Raw genomic sequence first — 21,632 nt, 5'->3', positions numbered from 1 at the left:
GTTTCTGATTTTAATGGAGAAGGGTGGGACGATTAATCCCTACTTAAAGACACTCTGAACAGCACTCTCTATGACCCGACGAAGGCCGCTGACCGAAACGCGTTAGTCTGTTATCTTATGTATGCCCTAGCACTTTGCTGAGAATTGAAAAAAATACTCAAAAAAAGAATAAATCGTTACCATGGAAATATGGATTCTGCTGTCTTTTTGACCTGCTCGTTGCTATCTTCCTGCACCTTCGATGATATACCTCCTGTGTCAGTTGTTTATTAATGATACTTCACAATGATACTTCACATGTGATCTTTTCTGCCAGTCATGGGTTACCAAGACCACACTGTAGGTAATTGGTTGTTTAAACTTTACCATCCCCTGCTATTATTTCAGTTTTGTCATTATTTATCTTTAAAACTTACAAAATTGGGGAATTAATGCTATTTTAGTACGGTTTATATTAGCAGTCCACATGCCATGACATTTCTCATACCCCATATCATTTTGCCTCCTGTCCCCCAATAGCATACTTCACTCCGAGTTATTATCATTCCTGTGGTGTTTTGTTACGATTGCATTTTTCTCTGTGGTTTGTGTTTTTTAGTACAGTACAGTATGCAATGAGAACATATTATTATTAACCAATTGAAAGCAGATGATGTGGTTGTAGAAAAGTGGGTTTCTATTGCACTAACCCCCCCACTTTTTGCCAGACTACTGATGCACTTTCACTTGATGTACCCGGGGTCCCTGCCAATCAGGTTCACAGGGTCTGTGTTCTTTCCCTAAAACCAACCCAATTGTCATCTCTGGCCACAGGTCAGCCCCTGGTAAATGGTACCACAGGTATCCAGGGCACTGTGACCAGGGAAGACCTCTAAGGGCTGCAGCACTTATTGTGCCATCCTTAGTGGCCCTGTACCTCCACACACACACACACAGCCTTTGCAGGCTGCATGTTTTGGTGCAGAACAGAGCGAAGAGTCGACATGGCACACACCTCTGTGTGCCATGCCTACAAACCACTGCCCTGGCATAGACCCTCAAGCTGGGTGCTCTATACCAGTCTTGAGGATACAGGTGCATGAGCCCTGTACCCCTACAGTGTCTAAGTCCATTCTTAGACACTGTTAGTGCAGTGCTGCCATTTAGAGTAAATGGTGCTGGGAGTTTGTTATGTTATGTTATAGTGGCTTATATAGCGCACAGCTGCCCCAGCTAAGGGGCGTCCCGGCGCTCGTAGCTACTGAATAAGGGAAGGACAGCAAAACCGAAATACAGCAACAACCAGAGAGAACAAGAATTAGGCTGTGGGAAAGTTCTTGACAGCTTTTCTGAAGGCGAGTAGGCTGTTCATACCGCGGATCTGCTCCGGCAAGGAGTTCCACAGCCTAGCTGCCAAGTAACGGAAGGAGCGCCGTCCCGCGCGGCTGCGCTTGACCCGGGGAACAGTGACCAAATGTCGGCCTTCCGACCGTAACCTACGTTGGGGGACATACAGTGTGAGCAAATTGCTCAGCAAACTAGGATGGACTGACTTCACAATTTTGAAGGATAGGCAAAGAACCTTGAATTCAATCCTACTCTTCATCGGAAGCCAGTGCAGTTTACGTATAGTGTTAGCAGCCGAGCAAAAACGTGGCAGGCCTACGAGTGCTCTAGCAGCGGCATTTTGGACGCGTTGTAACCGACATATTTCGGCCTTGTTGGCCCCAAGTAGAAGAGAGCTGGCATAGTCGAGGCGTGAAAGCATGGTTGCCTGTATAACCAACTGATGAGTCGTGGGGTCAAAGAATTTCAGAAGGGGCTTGAAACCCCGCAACAGGCCAAGATAAGTACCAGCGATTTTCCTGGTGTGGTCCTGAAAACTAAGGGAAGCGTCCATCCAAACCCTGAGATTTTTAACCATGGTCGTAGGCGAGGGGACTGCACCCAGCACGGTAGGCCACCACTGCTCATTCCAGAGATTGGCGTTCTTCCCAACCAACAGGACCTCAGTCTTGTTGGCTTTAAGTTGCAGACAGTTGGAAACCATCCAGTGGGCCACAGCCGCCATCCCCTCTCTAAACCTCGAGGCATTGGGAGCAGAACCTTCCGCCAAGGTGACAACCAACTGCGTGTCGTCGGCGTATGAGACCATAGCAAGGTCCCATTTCCTGGCGACCGCAGCCAGGGGTTGGACGTAAAGGTTGAACAAAACCGGGCTCAGGGCAGAGCCCTGAGGAACTCTGATCAATAGGGTGGGCTTGGGAGAGGAAAGAAGGAGTGGACACTCTGAAGGATCTGTCGCTCAGAAAGGATCTAACCCATGCCAGGGCTGACCCGATCACTCCAGCTTCCTCAAGCCGCTGTAGTAAGATGTTGTGTGAAACAGTGTCAAAGGCGGCACTAAGGTCTAACAAAATTAGTGCCGCACTTTGACCGTCATCAAGAATGGCCCGCAGGTGCTCGGAGGTGGATAACAGAGCAGTCTCCGTGCTGTGCCCTGGACGAAACCCATTCTGAGAAATATCCAGAATGTCATTGGATTGCAGGAACTGAGTAAGCACGTTGTTGACATGTGCCTCTGCGACCTTCGCCGCCAAGGAAGCAGGGAATAGTTTGTCATTATGAACCCCACAGCACCATAATGGCTACACTGAAAATTGAGAAGTTTGGTATCAAACTTCTCAGCACTTTAAACCCACACTGATGCCAGTGTGGGATTTAATGAAAAATACACACAGAGGACATCACTAGAGATGCCCATTGAAAACAAACCTACCACTAGTGTCCAGGCTGAGTGGCTGCTTTCAGCTGCCACCACCACACATGTTTCTGTACCGCTGGGCCGAGAGCCTGCTTCTCTCTGGGGCCTGAAACATTGCACATCCTGAGACGAGGTGCCAAGCTGCCTCCCCCCAGGATGGGCAGGGTTCACAAAAGGGAAGCTTGAAAGGCTTGCCACCTTTGTGAGCTTTCCCAGGCCACTTGCTGCTTTCAGCAACTGGTCCCCACTGGTTGTGACCTCCACTTTGGGCGGGAGACCTGGCAGGAAAAACAAATCAGGAAGAGATGTGTGCCCACCTCTGCCACCTCCACCCCTCTGGTGGGGGAGGCGAGATGAAGCATAACTCCCAGTCCTTGCAGATGGGGGGAATCAGCCAACCAGGGACAGACTCATGCCCCTCTCCCACTGGAAGGTGGCATAATAGGAGTTGTACCCACCCCGGGGAAGGGGCACATTGGTCCCTGCTTTTTACCTACCTGTAACGCCCCTATATCTACTATTTAGGGGCACCTCTGATCCTTGCTTCCTCAGGCAAGCGGAAACTACAAGAAGAAGGACCGAACAGCTGATCAGCAGCTAATCAGAGCAAGAAGCTCACTGACTTGGACCAAGCCCTTTGGGCTGGTCTCCCCCTCGAATCTACTCCTGCGAAATCCCGGTGTGTCCTGCAGCCAGCAACCTCGAAAATCCTGGAGGACCTGTCTGCCTTCAAGCACAAAGACTGTCTCCCGTGAACATAGGAATTGTTTATCTGCAACCTCTGGCTCCAGCCGTACACCGCAAATCCACCCCACTGTGCACCTGACGTCCACGGCCCGAGCTCGAGTGGGCAAACACCACGAGGAGGTCACCCGGGAGATCCTGACCCGAGATCCGGCGACTTCTGACCTGCCTCAAGCCTCCAGCCGATGCCTGCAGCTTAAATCCGGAGTCTCCCCAACCGCATCTAGGAGCTGGTAAGAAGATCCAACCCCAAAAGGCACCCCTGCAACCGATGCCCCATGGCCTGTGATGCCCAACCCAACGGTGCCTAACCAACTCCAAACTTTCCAACTTACCTCTTGAAGTGGTGGTCGCAACCAGAACATGTTTATCCCCAATCCTGCACTGACTTTGCAAACTGGAGGTTCCTCATTGAAAAGAACAGGGCGCCCGAAGTCGAAACGGCACCTTGCACCCGGCCGCCCTAGTGCCCCTGAGGGTGCACCTTTGGTGCTACTCTGTTTCCCCATTTGCCCTGAGCTAAAGTCCAGGAGCTTTGCTCCCACAACCAAGTGGCCTTCTTGCCAGCAGCCACCAACAGGAGGCCTCCTATCCCCATTGGATAACATTGGGCCTCAGCACTCTGTACCGGCCACCCTAGTGCCGCGGAGGGTGTAACCAGAGTGCATCCTTGACCCTCTACCCCCCGAACCTCAACTCCCACTACCAAATACTTACCTCAAAACCAATAACACTATTTTCCTCCATAGGATAACATTGTCTATTTGTCTGTGAAAAGTTTTGAAGTGTGGAGTTTGAGAAACTAAAGAAATACTTTAAAATTGCGTAATCTAACAAAAAGGGTTTAACTTACCTGTTTTCAGGAAATGTCACAGAGTAGTATCTAGGTATACTACTCTGTGTAAGCCTAGTGATCTCAAAGTTACTTATTTACTATTTTACTAAAACGCCTATTCAAGTCTATGTATGGCTTTTACTAAGTATTGCATTTTTCTGCATCCATACTGTAAATCGAACCAAAGTGCATATACAATTATCATTCAAACTGTATTTCAGTTGCATTACTAATGTAAAGTATGTATTGCTTACCTGGGCCAGGCTTGCCTGGTTCTAGAAAATAAAATAACTAAAAGAATATTTTTATACAAAAACAATTGGTCTGAAGTTCCATCTTTGAGTGTGTGAATTAATTTGCTGACTGAGTGTGTACAACAAATGCTTAACACTGTCCTCTGATACTGCCTTACTGCTCGACCACACTACCACAAATAGAGAGTGAGGTGCTATCCAACTTTACCTCTGCCTACCTTTGGTGATCCACTGGACTCTGTGCACACTATACCTTACTTTGGTGTAGTATAGACCGCTTCCTACAGTGGCATTCATCAGAAAAAAGTAATGAACGTTCAATATATCACGTTTTAATGCTAATAGAGGAGTTGTGTGTGTATATACCTTAGTACTTATTGCTTAACTGCTTTGATTATTTCATTTTTCCCCCCGATTTATGTGTTTGTTATTGTAAAAGGTGAAATAATTCTTGGATGTCTACCTGACTTTTGTCTCTTTTCAGTTGCTGTTAGAGAAGTTTATTGATGAGTGTAAATTTCCTCCGAAACCTGATGCAGTATGCCGCTATCCACAATGCCAGGGGCGTAACACAAAACACATTTACTTCACTGATCCCGATTTTGAGGTAAAGTAATGCTGAATCTATTCTAACTATTTAAACTCTTGTAAAGAACCTGCAATTGATTAATTTCTGGGGCAGGACAAGCGTGGGGAGGCTTGTGAATGTTTGTGATATTTTAGGGGAATGTGTAAAGGAGGCTAGTATGGGCTAGAGCATAACTTGTTTACTTTTTATTCTGATGGCCTTGATCCCTGGTCAAAATTGTTCACTCTGGGCAATGACATACGGCCATATGCCTCAAACTGTAAATGTGTTATTAAATTGTAGAGCACCAAAAATGTAAATCTGTGTAACATTACAAAAAAGTGCATTGGTCTGTCCTGAATTACCTTAAGAACCTATTTCCACTTCCCTTCTACCACAGCCAGTAATCTGGTAGCACGATCACCCAAATATATAAAATATCCCAATGTGATTGAGATGATTGTGCTGAAATGCCACTGATTTTTCTAAAGTGCTCAACTGTCATTAATAGCTCAGGTTGTTCTTTAACTGTGCAAAATATAAATAAATGATGATCCTTTCTGCACATTGCACATGTTAAGCCCCTTCCAGTCATCAGGCTGAGCCCTGAAATTGTTTATAGCAATTTTCCATTACTGGTGCTCACGTTGCTGTTCTTATCTTTGCACCACTGTAAGTATGGTCCAAGAGACAAACTCTCTAATTCCGACTCCTTGGGACCTTTCCTTGAAAAACTGGACATTTCTTTGGTATTTTTTCTTCCCTACGGAGATAAAGGTAAAACATTCCAAGGTGTCATTCTTGCAATATTTATTCTAGGCCTGGGTGGTAAATTCCGTTCCGCTTGTGGAATTTGGGTAAATTTGCATTCCGCGGAGAACGCAGAATTGCCAAAAATGCCACGATCCGCAGCTTCACGGAATTTTTTGCTTGTTCGTGCTTTCAAAATGTGTGTTCGCAAGATATTTCCCCCGAGCACGCAAACTGTGTTCACGAACAGGAAAAAAGCATCGTGAACGGGCGGAACAAGCAATTCCTCGTGTTCGCGGAACGTGCTCGTGGAGATTTTTTACCATTTCTCGGAGTTTTGCGTAGCGCGACTACGCAAATTCCATCCACTCCTAATTTATTCTCAAACTGATTTTCTGGTGTGCCCATTGATGCAGTTACTGTTTCAGGCCCTTGTGTGGCACTATTGGAATTTTCCTCCGCAGCATCGGTCCTGAGTCCAAAGAGAGTCAGTCATTTATTTCTGGTAATTAAACCCATAATATTTTACACAGCTAGACTAATAGAAAAACAATTAAAAATTTGTTAAATGTAAGCAAAATCTTTCTGGCATTAGAATACATAATGAACAATTTTCTGTTAAAAAAAAAAATACCATGGGTAAAAAATATAAAAAGCAGATACTTGCATTTTGGGATATTCATTACAATCAGCTCCAATGTAATAGCTTTATCGATTTGTTTAAAGACCATTTGTTTTCCTGCCTCTTTCTATTTTACAGTGCAAGTGTGTTTGTGCAAAATCACATTGAGCCTAAAAAAGTAATGAAATAATTGAATTGAATAATTAAATTCTTCTACTGATTGATCATGTACGGTACGGTCTTTTGAAATGTATTAAAACCAGGGTACATCTAAAAGTGCAGACGTCACGTTTAAATATTTGATAGATTATGTAGTATTCATCAGTCCCTTTGCTGTCAATAACTGATCTGCTTTATTATTATTATTTTTAATAAAAGCTGCCATTGTTTGAGCAGTGTTCCCTTTCTTGCAAAAGAGCAAGGCGTGTCAACAAGTACTGATGCCATATAATCAAAAAGTCTATTCAGTAAGATCTTGCGTTCAGTTAATGTTTTGGGACAGATTGATCAAATATGCGTTAGGCTTTCCTCATGTCTTTGACATAGTCTGCACTTGGTATCCTGTGGTTTTGGTTGCCAATTAGGGATATATATTCTAATGTTTGAAATACGCCAAATTTTAGGTGAGGTAGCTTATTTTTGTAAAATTAAATTAATAATGTTGATAGATATTTCTGTAGGCACAGTTGCTTCTAAGAATCCATTATTGTCTAGGCGTGTCTTCTTTTACTGAGTTCCTCTTTATCTTTGTGCCATGACAGCATCCTTATTTGTTTGTTAATTACGTTCTTAAAGGAGTTATGAGGTAGTGCCGAATTTCATAGCTTCTTTGCTTTTAAGTCCTTTAATGCTGTCTCGAGAGCCCAGGGCCAAGTATTTGAATTAGATTGTGTTTTATTTTGGATTTCTTCCCACAGCAGGGCAAGAAGTGTGATTACGCCAGAAGTCCTTATTAATGACATATATTTGATAAGGCAGCCTGTTGAGCCTATTTTTGGTTGGTCAAACTAAATTCTAGTAGAATCTGGGAGGGTGATGAACTCTGGGAAGATTAAACATAAACCTTATTTTGTGCGAAATTAAAAAAGGTTCCGAACTTTTCAGGGAAGTCTACTGCTCTATAGCAAAGAGTTTGAATAAACATAGCTTTTTTTGCTGCAAGTAATGGCTGAAAGGTTGAGCTTTGTAATTTTCGATATAGTTGTTGGAAAACTGAGATAAGGGAAGTGGTTTTTGGTTTCAACGTATTCTTATGGAGTTAATGCGATAATCGATCTTTTATCCAAATTATGAGAGATTTATATGACGTCCCTCAGAGAATTATTTTCCCAGCTCCTCTTCTTGTTGATTTTCCTGCCGAAAATCACAACCTGTGTTTTTGTAAAAAATTAATAGTAATTTTGTTTTCAGTGCAGTAGAGATCTAGATGATTAAGTAATCTTTGGAGTCCAATTCCAGTTACGTTCAGCAGGACGAATTAATCATCGGTGTATTGTAATGAGATCACTTTTATGTCTGCCAGAATTGGAGGGTGGGATTTGGTCTGGATAGGTCCTAAGGTCTGCCGGAAAAATGTTAAAAAGGATTGTCCTCTACAAACCAAAGATATCCCCGGTCTACAAGATAATAGAGTGCTTTAGATATTTCCCTTGATCAGGACTTCCACGAAATGTAAACGAAAAAAATAATCATTAAATCTTCGGATTCCCATCACTCACCCAGCCAGGTGACATTCTTCATCATCTGGGTCTCCTCTGATAGTCAACCTAGTGACTTCAAAGGCTACAACTCCATCATAGTGGTGGAGGAGCCCGAGGATGTTTTAATTTCTATTAAGGGCAGTTTGTCTGATTACCCAGATATGAGCAGTGGAGTGCATGGGAAGTATATGCAGTGCAATAGTGAGATGTGAAGTTAAAATTGGACCACAGTAGACACAATATTTATTCCTGTCCACCGTAACCCAAATTAAAAACAGTGTAGATAGACAGTTTCAACAGATAGCTGTCTATACTATTTTAAATGGGCAACATGTTTCAGCACATGCGGGCAAAACTCTGCCTTGTGCTTTCGTCAGGACCTATCAAATTTTAGTTTGCTACTGCAAGAAGTGAAAACAAAAAAAAAAGTGATAATACACATACAATGGTTGGACACAATACAACCTGATCGCTTGAAAAGCGGTGTAAACAATTTCTCCTCAATGATACTCGTGTATCTTGAGAAATCTCAAGTATCTGAGGGAACTACCTCACCCCACCTGGCAACAGCTCAGGGTAAAGGAGGCACCGCTCTATCCGTCGGTACCTCGAGACGGTCATCCGAGCCGGATTGTCGCCAGAACGCATCCTTGCTTCAGCCCTCTTTTTAATAGGATTTTGTCTGTCAGCCCTTTGTTTTGCCCAAGTTTAACCTGGGCCCATTTGTTAGTGTATATGAGCTGAATTGTGTGGCAATATGTTTATAGGAATGTCCCAGTTTATCAGCTTTTTCCATAGCACGTTTCGGTTGACGTGATCAAAGCTTTGGAGGAATCCATAAAGCATGTGTATAGAAGTTGTTTTTTTGATGCACCGTTATCCATGATCATTGTGAGCGCTACCAAGTTTTCGACAGTGCTGGATTTTGGTCTAAACTTTCTCTGGTTAAATAGGATTAGATTTTTCCTTTCAGCCCATTCTTCCAGATCAGTCAATATGAGGCCTGCAAATATTTTGGTGTCTGTGTCTATGAGTGCGATCATGCGTTAGCTATCTGGGGAATAATATGGGCCTTTCTTATATAGTGGCTGAAAGATGAAGCCACTCCATGTTTCAGGGATTGCCTCTGTCGCCAGTCAGAAGTTAAACAAGGTATGAAAGCGGCATCTCCAAAGCTCTTGAACTTCTTTGAATATGGGCCCTGTGAGGACATTGGGGCCGGGCCCACCATTACCTCTACATTTCCCAATCCTTCTTGTAATTTCATTTTTGGTAAAGGTGAGCGATGTTTCGCTTCAAGTATTTATAATGTTTGGTGGATATGCATCTTGTGTGTCATATAGGGCACTTGTGTATGTCTTCCATCGTTTTTAGTTACATTGTTGCCAACTACCCCCGTGGATGTTCTGTCTAATCAATGTATTCGTGCCCATAAAGATTTGGTTTTATTTTTACATAGTTGTACTATGTCTATCCAATCTTGGTCGGTTTTAGCCCTTTTTACTTTCCAAAATGCTTTTTTGTAAGATTTATGCTGATCTTTGTTTTTCTTGTGCCTGCCGGGGACCTGATTGGAAATTGATGGATCTCATTTCCTTGTCCAGGGCCCTTCTTTGTTGTCTATGGGTATTTGAATACCAGATTTGATTCTTTGGGCGTTGTGACGGTGTCCATTTTTTGTTTGTTTTTGTTGGCATGGCTTTAACGTCTTTATCCGTCATACTCCAGGCCAAGATTGATCTTTGAAATCCAATTAATTGTTGAGCCGGTCCTTTTCCAGATTTCATATCTAGTTGACAATTTATTCCATTTGATTTTTTTTCCAGTTAGGACCTGTATCTTGTGAGCCAATTGGTTTATAAATCCGGCATTTTGTGTTGTAATTTATTATATTGATGGCCTGCTCGGAGTAATCGCTTAAACAACTAACAATTCTATTATAGGACAGAATCTTATGGAATAGTTTGTGATGCAAATTTATAATCTAGTACCAAATCTGTTTTGCTAGATTTTGTTGTTGCAGTCATCGGGATGTCTCCTTGCGTGCGCCAATTCAATGCCCGGAGTACGAGTGCCTCCAATGTTTGTAGTAATGCATGATCTGGTTTATTTACTGTACCAAATTTAGAGATTTGGATTGGAATTCCCCAGTACATGTCTGTTCTTTTTAGGTCTCGTGACCTATCAATGCGCATGCGCATTGAGAGAAGCGAGACTATAGGGCTTTAAACAAAGTTTAACTAACTGTGGCGATTTGGTGCTGTGCCCGTGGCTTTTAGGTCAATGCGCAAGCGCATTGACCTAAAATGCGCGTGCACATCATCAAATCGCCATCTGTTCCCTCAGGCGCACTCCTCCCACACCTTTGAAGTGAAGCTTAGCTTCACTTCAAAGGCCCCGGCTGCTTAACACCCTCTCCCCACTCCGCCCCCTCCCCTGCCCGCCATGTCGCATTTCTCCTCCCCCCCTTCTCTGCCTTCAATCCGTCTTGTTTTACTTTCTGTGTGTTCACTAGTAGTCACACCCTACCACACCATCCATAGGTTTACAAGGCATTTTGTTCGACTGACTTGTGATGCGCTTGGTGTCCTGGCTTTGTTTCTTGGTGACTTATACTTTTTAAACTTTTACGTATTGCACCTGATTATGTCCAAGTTCCTCATAACTGTTCACTGTCCGTGAATGTTTTGTCCTCTTAAATCCTTAATCTGCAGTGATTTATGGATTGTCCAATGGTGTATGACGGGCATACGAGTGCTAACAGGCTGGCTGACCTTCAACTCAATGGAAACTGATTGCAGGTGTGCTGCCTGCTCACTTGAACCCTTCCTATAGCCATCTGACCTCAGGCGCGCTGCTTGCACACTTCCTGCTCACTTTAACCCTTCCTATAGCCACTTGACCTCAGGCGCAGTGCTTGCACACTTGAACCCTTCCTATAGCCGTCTGACCTCAGGCGCGCTGCTTGCACACTTAAACTCTTCCTATAGCCGCCTGACCTCAGGTGCGCTGTTTACACACTTGAACCCTTCCTATAGCCGCCTGACCTCAGTCACTCTTTCCTGTTACCCACATGGCCCTCTTTGAAGGATGGTCCCTCCCGGTGCCCAGTCATACTAACCTATAGTTCATATGCTGTTATAGCCCATTGATTACCTCAAACAGGGTCCACCGTGGCTAGTTCATGCTGTTCCAGAGATTCTGGACGTCACCAGCAGGGCTTTAAGTGTGCCGGGTCTTACTGGTGCTCAGCACTGTCGGTGCTAAAAAGCAGGTGCTAGGCGGGTCCCTATTGGGCTCTCCATTTTTGCCCTCACCCTCCGGATGAAAAAAAGAAATCTTTTAGCAGTACCACCCTTCACCTCACCCTCCGGATGAAAAAAAGAAATCTTTTAGCAGTACCACCCTTCACTGCCTTTGACGTAACTTCAAATAGACTCCATAGAGTTCTTTCACAGTCCCATCAGTTCAGAACTGAAGCTTTTCCAATGTGCTCTACTACGAAGCCACAATGGTTGTTGCTGCACGAGTCGCGCAGGTGCAACTCCATTCGCTTACATTTCAGTTATTTTGCAGCCGTATAAATGTCGTGTTATACTGGAAGTCTCCTAACATCTGTACTGGAGCTCGAAGCCATCTCCTCTGCGTTCGGCTCCGTTCTGATTACCTCTGAGTCCTCCACATCACTTGTTTAACTTTCGCTTTCTCGTTATATGCCCTCACACTCACCCTCACCCACCCTCACTCACCCTCACTCACCCTCAACCCTCACCCTCACTCACCCTCACTCACCCTCACCCTCACTCACCCTCATTCACCCTCACCCTCACCCACCCTCACCCACCCTCACTCACCCTCACTCACCCTCACTCACCCTCACTCACCCTCACCCTCACTCACCCTCACCTTCACTCACCCTCACTCACCCCCACCCTCACTCACCCTCACCCTCACTCACCCTCAACCCCTCACCCTCACTCACCCTCAACCCCTCACCCTCACTCACCCTCACCCTCACTCACCCTCACCCTCACTCACCCTCACTCACCCTCAACCCCTCACCCTCACTCACCCTCAACCCCTCACCCTCAACCCCTCACTCACCCTCACTCACCCTCACTCACAACCTCAACCCCTCACCCTCACTCACCCTCACTCACCCTCACTCACCCTCAAACCCTCACCCTCACTCACCCTCACTCACCCTCACCCTCACTCACCCTCAAACCCTCACCCTCACTCACCCTCACTCACCCTCAACCCCTCACCCTCACTCACCCTCAACCCCTCACCCTCACTCACCCTCACCCTCACTCACCCTCACCCTCACCCTCCCTCACCCTCAACCCCTCACCCTCACTCACCCTCACCCACCCTCACCCTCACTCACCCTCAACCCCTCACCCTCACTCACCCTCACCCTCAACCCCTCACCCTCACTCACCCTCAACCCCTCACCCTCAACCCCTCACCCTCAACCCCTCACCCTCAACCCCTCACTCACCCTCAACCCCTCACTCACCCTCAACCCCTCACTCACCCTCACTCACCCTCACTCACCCTCACTCACCCTCACTCACCCTCACTCTCACTCACTCACTCACCCTCACTCACCCTCAACCCCTCACCCTCAACCCCTCACCCTCACTCACCCTCACCCTCACTCACCCTCACCCTCACTCACCCTAAACCCCTCACCCTCACCCACCCTCACTCACCCTCAACCCCTCACTCACCCTCAACCCCTCACTCACCCTCACTCACCCTCACTCACCCTCACTCACCCTCACTCACCCTCACTCACCCTCACTCACCCTCACTCACCCTCACTCACCCTCACTCACCCTCACTCACCCTCACCCTCACCCTCACCCACCCTCACCCTCACTCACCCTCACTCACCCTCACTCACCCTCACTCACCCTCACTCACCCTCACTCACCCTCACTCACCCTCACTCACCCTCACTCACCCTCACTCACCCTCACTCACCCTCACTCACCCTCACTCACCCTCAACCCCTCACCCTCACTCACCCTCAACCCCTCACCCTCACTCACCCTCAACCCCTCACCCTCACTCACCCTCAACCCCTCACCCTCACTCACCCTCAACCCCTCACCCTCACTCACCCTCAACCCCTCACCCTCACTCACCCTCACTCACCCTCACTCACCCTCACTAACCCTCACTCACCCTCACTAACCCTCACTCACCCTCACCCCACTCACCCTCAACCCCTCACCCTCACTCACCCTCAACCCCTCACCCTCACTCACCCTCAACCCCTCACCCCCTCACTCACTGTTACTCACCCTCACTCACCCTCAACCCCTCACCCTCACTCACCCTCACCCTCACTCACCCTCAACCCCTCACCCTCACTCACCCTCAACCCCTCACCCTCACTCACCCTCAACCCCTCACCCTCACTCACTCTCAACCCCTCACCCTCACTCACCCTCAACCCCTCACCCTCTCTCACCCTCACCCTCACTCACCCTCAACCCCTCACCCACCCTCACCCTCACTCACCCTCACCCTCACCCTCACCCTCCCTCCCTCACTCACCCTCACCCTCACTCACCCTCACCCTCACTCACCCTCAACCCCTCACCCACCCTCACCCTCACTCACCCTCAACCCCTCACTCACCCTCACCCTCACTCACCCTCAACCCCTCACCCTCACTCAGTTTTCAGTTTCAAAAACGTTATTCGGTTAAAATACAAATAACCATAAAAGTAACAAACATATACAACAGGCTACAATGATTACAACTCTAAAAATAGGTGTTCAGTGAGGGAGATCAATAGATTATTAAAATTTAAACCATTTCTCTAATCATTTGTTTCCGTAAATGAAACACAGTTTTTAAAAATTTTAAAACCACAGTTACAGTTAAAACCGTGTCCATTCTCTGGACCTCTAAAAAAGCTGGGCGGCATCTGGTTAAATTTATTTCTTTTAAAAAAGGGACCATGATTTCAATACGAGAGGCTCTATAAAATCTGCAAAAGAAAAGGATATGAATATCCGATTGTTGTGAAATGCCATCGCATGGGCAAGTGGGCAAGATGCGAGTCCATAGGTTCATACTAGGAAAGGACACCAGTCTAAAATATATACAAAATCTAAATCGAGTTAAAAGAAAACGATCATAGTTTGACATGGGCAGGGAAAGATATGGCTGTACAGTCTTAGTCTCACATAGAGTAGGGTGGTGGGATTGTACAGAATGTTTCAGAGTTTCAACTCTCCTCCTCTTGTCCTCAAGATGGTCCAGGCAGAGGGCTTTCAATGTGCTCCTTGAGATGCTGTCCATTGTAGATGGATCCGAAAAATACGAATAGCACCCCAAATCAGTTAGGAAGCACTTAACATATCCCAACCACTGTGATCTCTCCACATGCTCCAGGCGAGGGGTGTCCTGTAAAAGAGCCCGGTTCATAGTACATTCATTTGTAGTCCAAACCCTGTGCCACAGCAGGATGGGTTGAATTTTGATAATATCTGATATGTGAGATTGACCCAGTTCGGCGTGACAATTGAATGTGGCAACGCACTGTGGAACAGCAAGGACTTCCCTCATAAACTTATTTTCCACAACCTGGATAGGATCAACATTTGCGTACCCCCACAAACCTGAGCCGTACATAGCCACAGATAAGCATGTTGCTTTATATATAATTAATAGTTCTTTTATTGGTTTCCTGCCCAATTTTCTGACAAAGTTCTTTAAAGCCATGATCGTTTTCATAAATAAGAGTTCTGGCCTTACTTGCACTTGTCCAGGAACCTGACTCATGAAATAAAATGCCCAAATAAGAAAAGGTTGGGTATTGTCTAGTGGAAGATTATTTAAAAACATTCTTTTCATTGGTTTACTTGATTTGGGGCCACAGTTCATTGTGAATGTTTTGCTACAATTAACTAGCAAATCTAGATTCAGCATAAACTTCTCAAAGCTTACTACTAGCTTTTGCAGAGCCTGCGGTGTACGTGCCATAAGCACGGCATCATCCGCATACATGAGCGCAGGGATTGCCCTCCTCCCAACCCTGGGCATATCCCCGCACTCATGCAGCAGATGATGCTCAAGCCCGTTAATGTAGAGGAGGAAGAGAAAAGGTGCCAGCACACAACCTTGACGTACTCCACGACCCACACTAAATTTTCTGGAGCATTCCCCCCCTCTACCGTAGCGAACAGAAGCTGTGGCTCCACTATAAAGTTCCCTCAGAAAACAAATAATGGTATTATCCACTCCCATGCCTTTCATTACTGCCCATAATTTGGCATGCGTCACGCAGTCGAACGCAGATGAAAGATCCACAAAGGTAAAATACAAGCGTTCCGACTTAATCCTTATATACTTGTGCTGTAGTAACATTAAATTTAGGCCTTGCTCAATTGTGCCGATCCCTTTTTGAAAACCAAATTGCAAGTCACTCATGACGTCATTTTCTTCCGCCCAGCTTTGGAGTCTTGCCAACACTATTCGACCCAAGATTTTTATTGAGGAATCAAGAAGGGAGATGGGCCTATAGCAGGCACAGCTGTTTCTGTCCCCCTTCTTGTAAATAGGGACAATGACAGAGGTGAACCAAGAATCTTTTAAGCCCCTTGACAAAGCTGCATTAAAAAGTTGTACCAACATAGGGGCCCAGATTTCAGAGTTTGCTTTAAAAAGGTCCGCCGGGATCCCATCGGGCCCAGCTGCCTTTCCTCCCTTAGTTGCTCTTAAAGCAAGCAATACCTCATCAAGTGTAACAATCAAATTTGGCCCTGGTTGTAAATCCAAACTAGTATGGGGGCCTCCTCCTTGATTGTCATCCTGAACCATATAAAGATTGGAGAAATGATCCACCCAATTATCCTCATTTATTGCAATCTCAATTCGCGCAGTGTGGGTTTCATAAGGAAAAGGTGTGTTAATTACTTTCCAAAATGCAGCAGAATTTTTGGATTGTGAGGCCTCACAGAGTGAATCTAATGCCTCCTTATTTAGCACAATTTTCCTTTCTTTAAGAGCCTGGTTATATATTGACCTACATGTTCTTATTTCGCCTAAGTCTCTGGGGCTTCTGTGAACTGCATGTTTTAAATTTTTCAGCGCCCTAGTGCATGCATTATTGAACCAGCTCTTACATCCCTTACCACTACGCTTTGACTCCACCCTTAAACTGCTTTTTATATTTGCGGCAATGATACCAAAATGCTCAATAATTTGATCACTACTCGCATCATTTCCCAAACAGGTCAAAAAGCTAGTAGAGCACGCCTCCCAGAGTTTCTTAAAGAACATTGCGGGGACTATTTTGCTCCACTTAAGTGAATACCCATTTTGTCTCCCAAGAACCACATCAACCGCTGCCTCAACAGGAGGCGCGGCCGTAGATGGGTCTGGGAATAGATCAACTACCTTAAGGCATTGCGGGAAATGATCACTTATGGGCAATGGGATGTTTGTAACCTCCACCGCTCTATGATTAAGGTTGCTGGAGGTGATAATGAAATCAATAGTTGACGTCAAGCCTCTACCAACAAAAGTGGGGATAAAGGGTGCGGGTTTTAGCGCTGTTTCATTAGCAAACCCTAAGTCAAACGTAAATAGTATTTCGTTCAGCAAATCCCCCATTAGATTATGGTCAAAGTGGGTCAGATTCGTATCTCTATCTGTCATTAGACCACATAGTCCCTGACTACCTTTGGGACAAAGTGGACAGTTAAAATCTCCCCCCCATAAAATTACAAATTCTCTATTGTTTTTATCTACCTCTACCTGAACTTCCTCCTTGAGTTGCTTCATTGCAACCACAATTTCTTCCCTCGGAATATTATTATAAAAATTAATAATAATAATCTTTGCTCCTTTTAGGTCTCTTAAAACTATAAGCTGGAAGTATTTGGAGTGTAAATAATAATGGGCCTGTTTAATTTTAAGGTTGTTTGAAATAAACGTGATCAAACCTCCTTTAGCCCTTCCAAAATGTCCTCCAATTGCTGGGGTGAAAAAAGTCCTATAGCCATTTACGTGGATTGGGTCCTGAGTCCATGTTTCTTGGAGGGCCACTATATCCTGACCGCTTATTATGAGATCCCATGCTGGGTTGCTGATTTTTTGTCTCAACCCAGCTACGTTCCAGAAAAGCAGTTGGCAAAAAACACTCTTCGCCTGTATCGGACCATTCCCTATCTGTTCTCTGGACCCACTAATGTCATCTCCGATAGGCTGCATCTGTTCCGGGAAAACACTATCACAAGTTGTTAACCCGTCTGGGATGCCGGTCTTATTTAATATGGGAGATTCATGAAGTGAATTAATGGGGACCTCAGTAATGCTGGGGAGTACCCTGCCCCTAGTAGAGACTTGAAGAGCTGGGGGTGGGAACCATTCCTCAGCCACAGATTCCGTGAGAGTCTGAGCTTGCTGTCAATCTACACCATCCAAGCCCGACAACATCTGATAGCGGTTTTGGATCGGTAGATTATACATAGGTGGCAGCAGTCCTCTATTATTCCATGGTCTCCCTTGGGTAACATTAGGTCCGAAATAAGGTGGATAGTGATTGATGGTAGGTGGATTTTGGTAAACCTGGTAATCATTCCTGGAATAAAAGTCCTCCGGTCTCTCAGTATAAAAAGAGGGGCCTTGACCACTTGCGTAACCAGAACTAGCCTGCATAGGCAGTTTCCCCCCAGGCCCATCCCTATCCCATGATCTTGCATTTTCAAACCCCCAGCGTTGACGGACTGGCTTCTTAAAAAGCTGCCTGTCCCTCCCCCAATTAGTGAGACTTTTTGGGGGTGCATAGGGATAGAAATAGGAAAGAAGATGCGTGGAGATAGAGTCGCTGCTACTAGCATCGAACCAATCCCCAATATGCCTCACAGCCCTATGATCCTTAAAATTGATGATTATAACGTCACCACTTTTGTCCTTAGGCCTAACCCCCACCCAATTGGCACGCCTTAGACTTAGAATTTCGCCATTTATTGAAGCAGGTAACGGTCTATTATCACGGAGCCAGAAAACAACCTTATTTCGTAGCGCTCCGTGATCTTCCCGTTTACCTGCGAGGAGTTCTGGGACCCCTGCCATAACAATGACAAAAGGGGCAGAGTCAGGGGTTAAGTCCACGACACAATTAATTTTAGTTTTATTGGGGGCGGTTGTCGAAACATTCCCTTTACTTAACTTGGTCGTTGGCGGATCCTTACTACCATCTCGATTTTGGGTGTCCCCTTGTTTAGTTGATTGTTCATTAATTACCGGAGCCACCAGTTGGGGTATAGCCGTCTTTGGGGCTGGAGTAATTAACGTAATTGCAGGGCTACCTGCTCTTACCCCCTTTTGTACGGAACTCTGTTTTTGCAGCAATACTGGCGTTTTTACTGTTGGTGTTATGGGTGCTAGTGACGGAGGGGGCCCTGTTAGAATAGGTTTTACAGGTGGATTGGCCTTGGATTTTACAGGTGGATTTACTTTAGGTTTTCCTAGCCCCTTTGCCAGGTCAAGTAGGAGAAGGGAATTGTGTTCAACCTTCTTCTCTATTTGATCTAAATGAGCACACAAGGTAGTTGTCTTATCTAGGAGTGGTTGCATCGCTCCCTTAATAAGTTCTGCAATTTTGGCCATCATGGCCACCTCCCCTTCTGGAGTTTGGCCAGCTTGTGTCAAGGGCACACAGACAACCCCTTTTCTTATTTTATTTGCACGATTTCCCAGTGGCTCACCTCCCCTTTTTAAACTATTAGTTGTAGTAGGGGGGGATGTTGGGGACATAGGAGATGGGTCAATAGGGAGTCTAGGGGAGCCCGATAGCCTAACAGTATCATTCCCAGTAAGTAGGTCCAATACAGGAGAACTAGTAGGTGTGCTGGACAAAGGGAGCTTATTAATCATGGTTGGGTCATAGGAGGACCTTTCTATATTATTGGTGACCCCTGAGGCTGACAAATCAATAAGTAGCAGAGAATCTCTAGGGCATTCGGACGCAATAACATCCCCTTTTTCTCCTGTTTTACCTGTTCTAGGTTCAAAACATACTGATATAGGACCAAACACTCCCCCCCCCCTCCTTGTTTGGTTTTGTGGTTACTTTTCCTTTGCTTTCCCCTGCGCCTCACTCGGGCTTTCCTAAATATTCGTGGGGGATCCTTTGTTGCAGGCTCCTGTATTTCGGAAGAGCCTGTGACTACCCCGTGGGTGTTGAAAACCTCATCATTCGCACCCGCATGAATCAAAGCAACTACCGTCGTAGCTTTGCGTGTAGGGGCAGGGGGCTCCTCCAAAGGAGTATCTGTAACGGTGAGTGGAAGCTCAGGAGAGTTTGTCAAAGGAAGCTCCAATCCCAAGGACGCCCTTCTGTTGCTGTTAATTAGTGCAACCTTTTTGATTAAGAAGTTGTCCATAGTAACAGGTTTGGGAGGCATAGTAAGTTCCTGTGATAGTAGTTACTAATATAATGTAAAGCAGTAGATTCGCACTCACGTATGTAATTGACTAGAGCAGGGATGGACTAAGGAGTGTGGCCCTGGCCCGGCTCCCTCGGTCCCCGGAGGGCCACAGAGGGCCCGCCCTTTGCCCGGGCTGCGTCCCGCGGTACGCGGTCCAAGGCCTACTGATATGGGAAAGGCTTCCAAGGAGGCGTGGCACTGGGAGGGGGCGCGGCTCCCCCGGGAAGAGGACACAGCTGTAGTTGATGGAGGCTGTTCCTCGCAGTCCCGGGGCCGCGCCTCTCACCTCCTCTGCGGCCTCACGCCTCACTCCTCACGATGTCAAAAGCACTGGAAACAGTTTAAGGGCAAGCTACTCCTGTAGCGCGATTCAGCCAGAACACAAGGGAAACTCCTCACACGAGCGGCTCCCGCGAAGCGGGGGCCGCGAGGAGTGAAGAGCTCTCAGATGGGGGCGGGCACTGGGAGGGGGCCCGGCTCCCCCGGGAAGAGGACACAGCTGTAGTTGATGGAGGCTGTTCCTCGCAGTCCCGGGGCCGCGCCTCTCACCTCCTCTGCGGCCTCACGCCTCACTCCTCACGATGTCAAAAGTACTGGAAACAGTTTAAGGGCAAGCTACTCCTGTAGCGCGATTCAGCCAGAACACAAGGGAAACTCCTCACCCTCACTCACCCTCAACCCCTCACCCTCACCCTCAACCCCTCACCCTCAACCCCTCACCCTCAACCCCTCACCCTCAACCCCTCACCCTCACTCTCACTCACCCTCACTCTCACTCACCCTCACCCTCACTCTCACTCACCCTCACTCACCCTCAACCCCTCACCCTCACCCTCACTCACCCTCACCCACCCTCAACCCCTCACCCTCACCCTCACTCACCCTCACCCTCACTCACCCTCAACCCCTCACCCTCACTCACCCTCACCCTCACTCACCCTCACCCTCACTCACCCTCCCTCACCCTCAACCCCTCACCCTCACCCTCTCACCCTCACCCACCCCCTCACCCTCAACCCCTCACTCTCACTCACCCTCAACCCCTCACCCTCACCCTCACTCACCCTCACCCTCACTCACCCTCACCCTCACTCACCCTCACCCTCACCCTCACTCACCCTCACCCTCACTCACCCTCACCCTCACTCACCCTCAACCCCTCACCCTCACTCACCCTCACTCACCCTCACTCACCCTCACCCTCACTCACCCTCAACCCCTCACCCTCAACCCCTCACCCTCAACCCCTCACCCCCTCACCCCCTCACCCTCACTCACCCTCACCCTCACCCACCCTCAACCCCTCACCCTCACTCACCCTCAACCCCTCACCCTCACTCACCCTCAACCCCTCACCCTCAACCCCTCACCCTCACTCACCCTCAACCCCTCACCCTCAACCCCTCACCCTCACCCTCACTCACCCTCACAACACATATTGTGTTACAATAGGTGTCACATTTGCGAAAGATAAAACTATTGGCATTGTAAATAACAAAGCTATTAATTTCGCTATTTTCAAAACAAGCACATAAATAAAAAATGTGTCCTTTACAATACCAATAGCTCAAACTTTCCTAATGCGAGACCTATTGCATTGCTGTGCTTCTCTCCCCTGCTGCACTCTCCTGCTCTCTAGAGATGTGGCCTAACGACCAGAGCTGCCATCTAAGTCACGTAAATACAAAACATGTTGCATTCCAAATGCTATAGGTGTCACATTCGCGAAAGTTATAACTATTGGCATTGTAAATGACAAAGCCATCAATTTAGCAATTTTAAAAACCAACAAATAAATAAAATGTCATTTACAAAACCAATAACTCAAACTTTTCTAATGCGAGACCTATTGCATTTCCAATGCTTGTTTTAATTGCCATTTCTCCCTGATGATTAGCCAAGTTTGCATTGAATTCATCAGTGACTGTACCTGGGATGTCATGGTGTGAGATT

At 46.5% G+C, this 21,632-nt stretch overlaps 1 protein-coding gene across 3 annotated transcripts in view; it reads left to right on the top strand.

Moving 5' to 3' along the window:
* LOC144772494 (E3 ubiquitin-protein ligase TTC3-like) overlaps positions 1-21,632 on the top strand; it is a 1,119,388-nt gene that overhangs the window by 407,457 nt on the left and 690,299 nt on the right. For all 3 annotated transcript variants that reach the window (XM_078656860.1, XM_078656861.1, XM_078656859.1), the window contains exon 22: positions 5,061-5,183. In XM_078656860.1, coding sequence (XP_078512986.1) covers positions 5,061-5,183 — 123 coding nt within the window. The remainder of the gene's footprint in view (positions 1-5,060; positions 5,184-21,632) is intronic.

The sequence above is a fragment of the Lissotriton helveticus genome, chromosome 8 (genome assembly GCF_964261635.1).
Source record: "Lissotriton helveticus chromosome 8, aLisHel1.1, whole genome shotgun sequence".
Classification (NCBI taxonomy): domain Eukaryota; kingdom Metazoa; phylum Chordata; class Amphibia; order Caudata; family Salamandridae; genus Lissotriton; species Lissotriton helveticus.
This window is presented reverse-complemented; position numbering and strand designations above follow the sequence as displayed.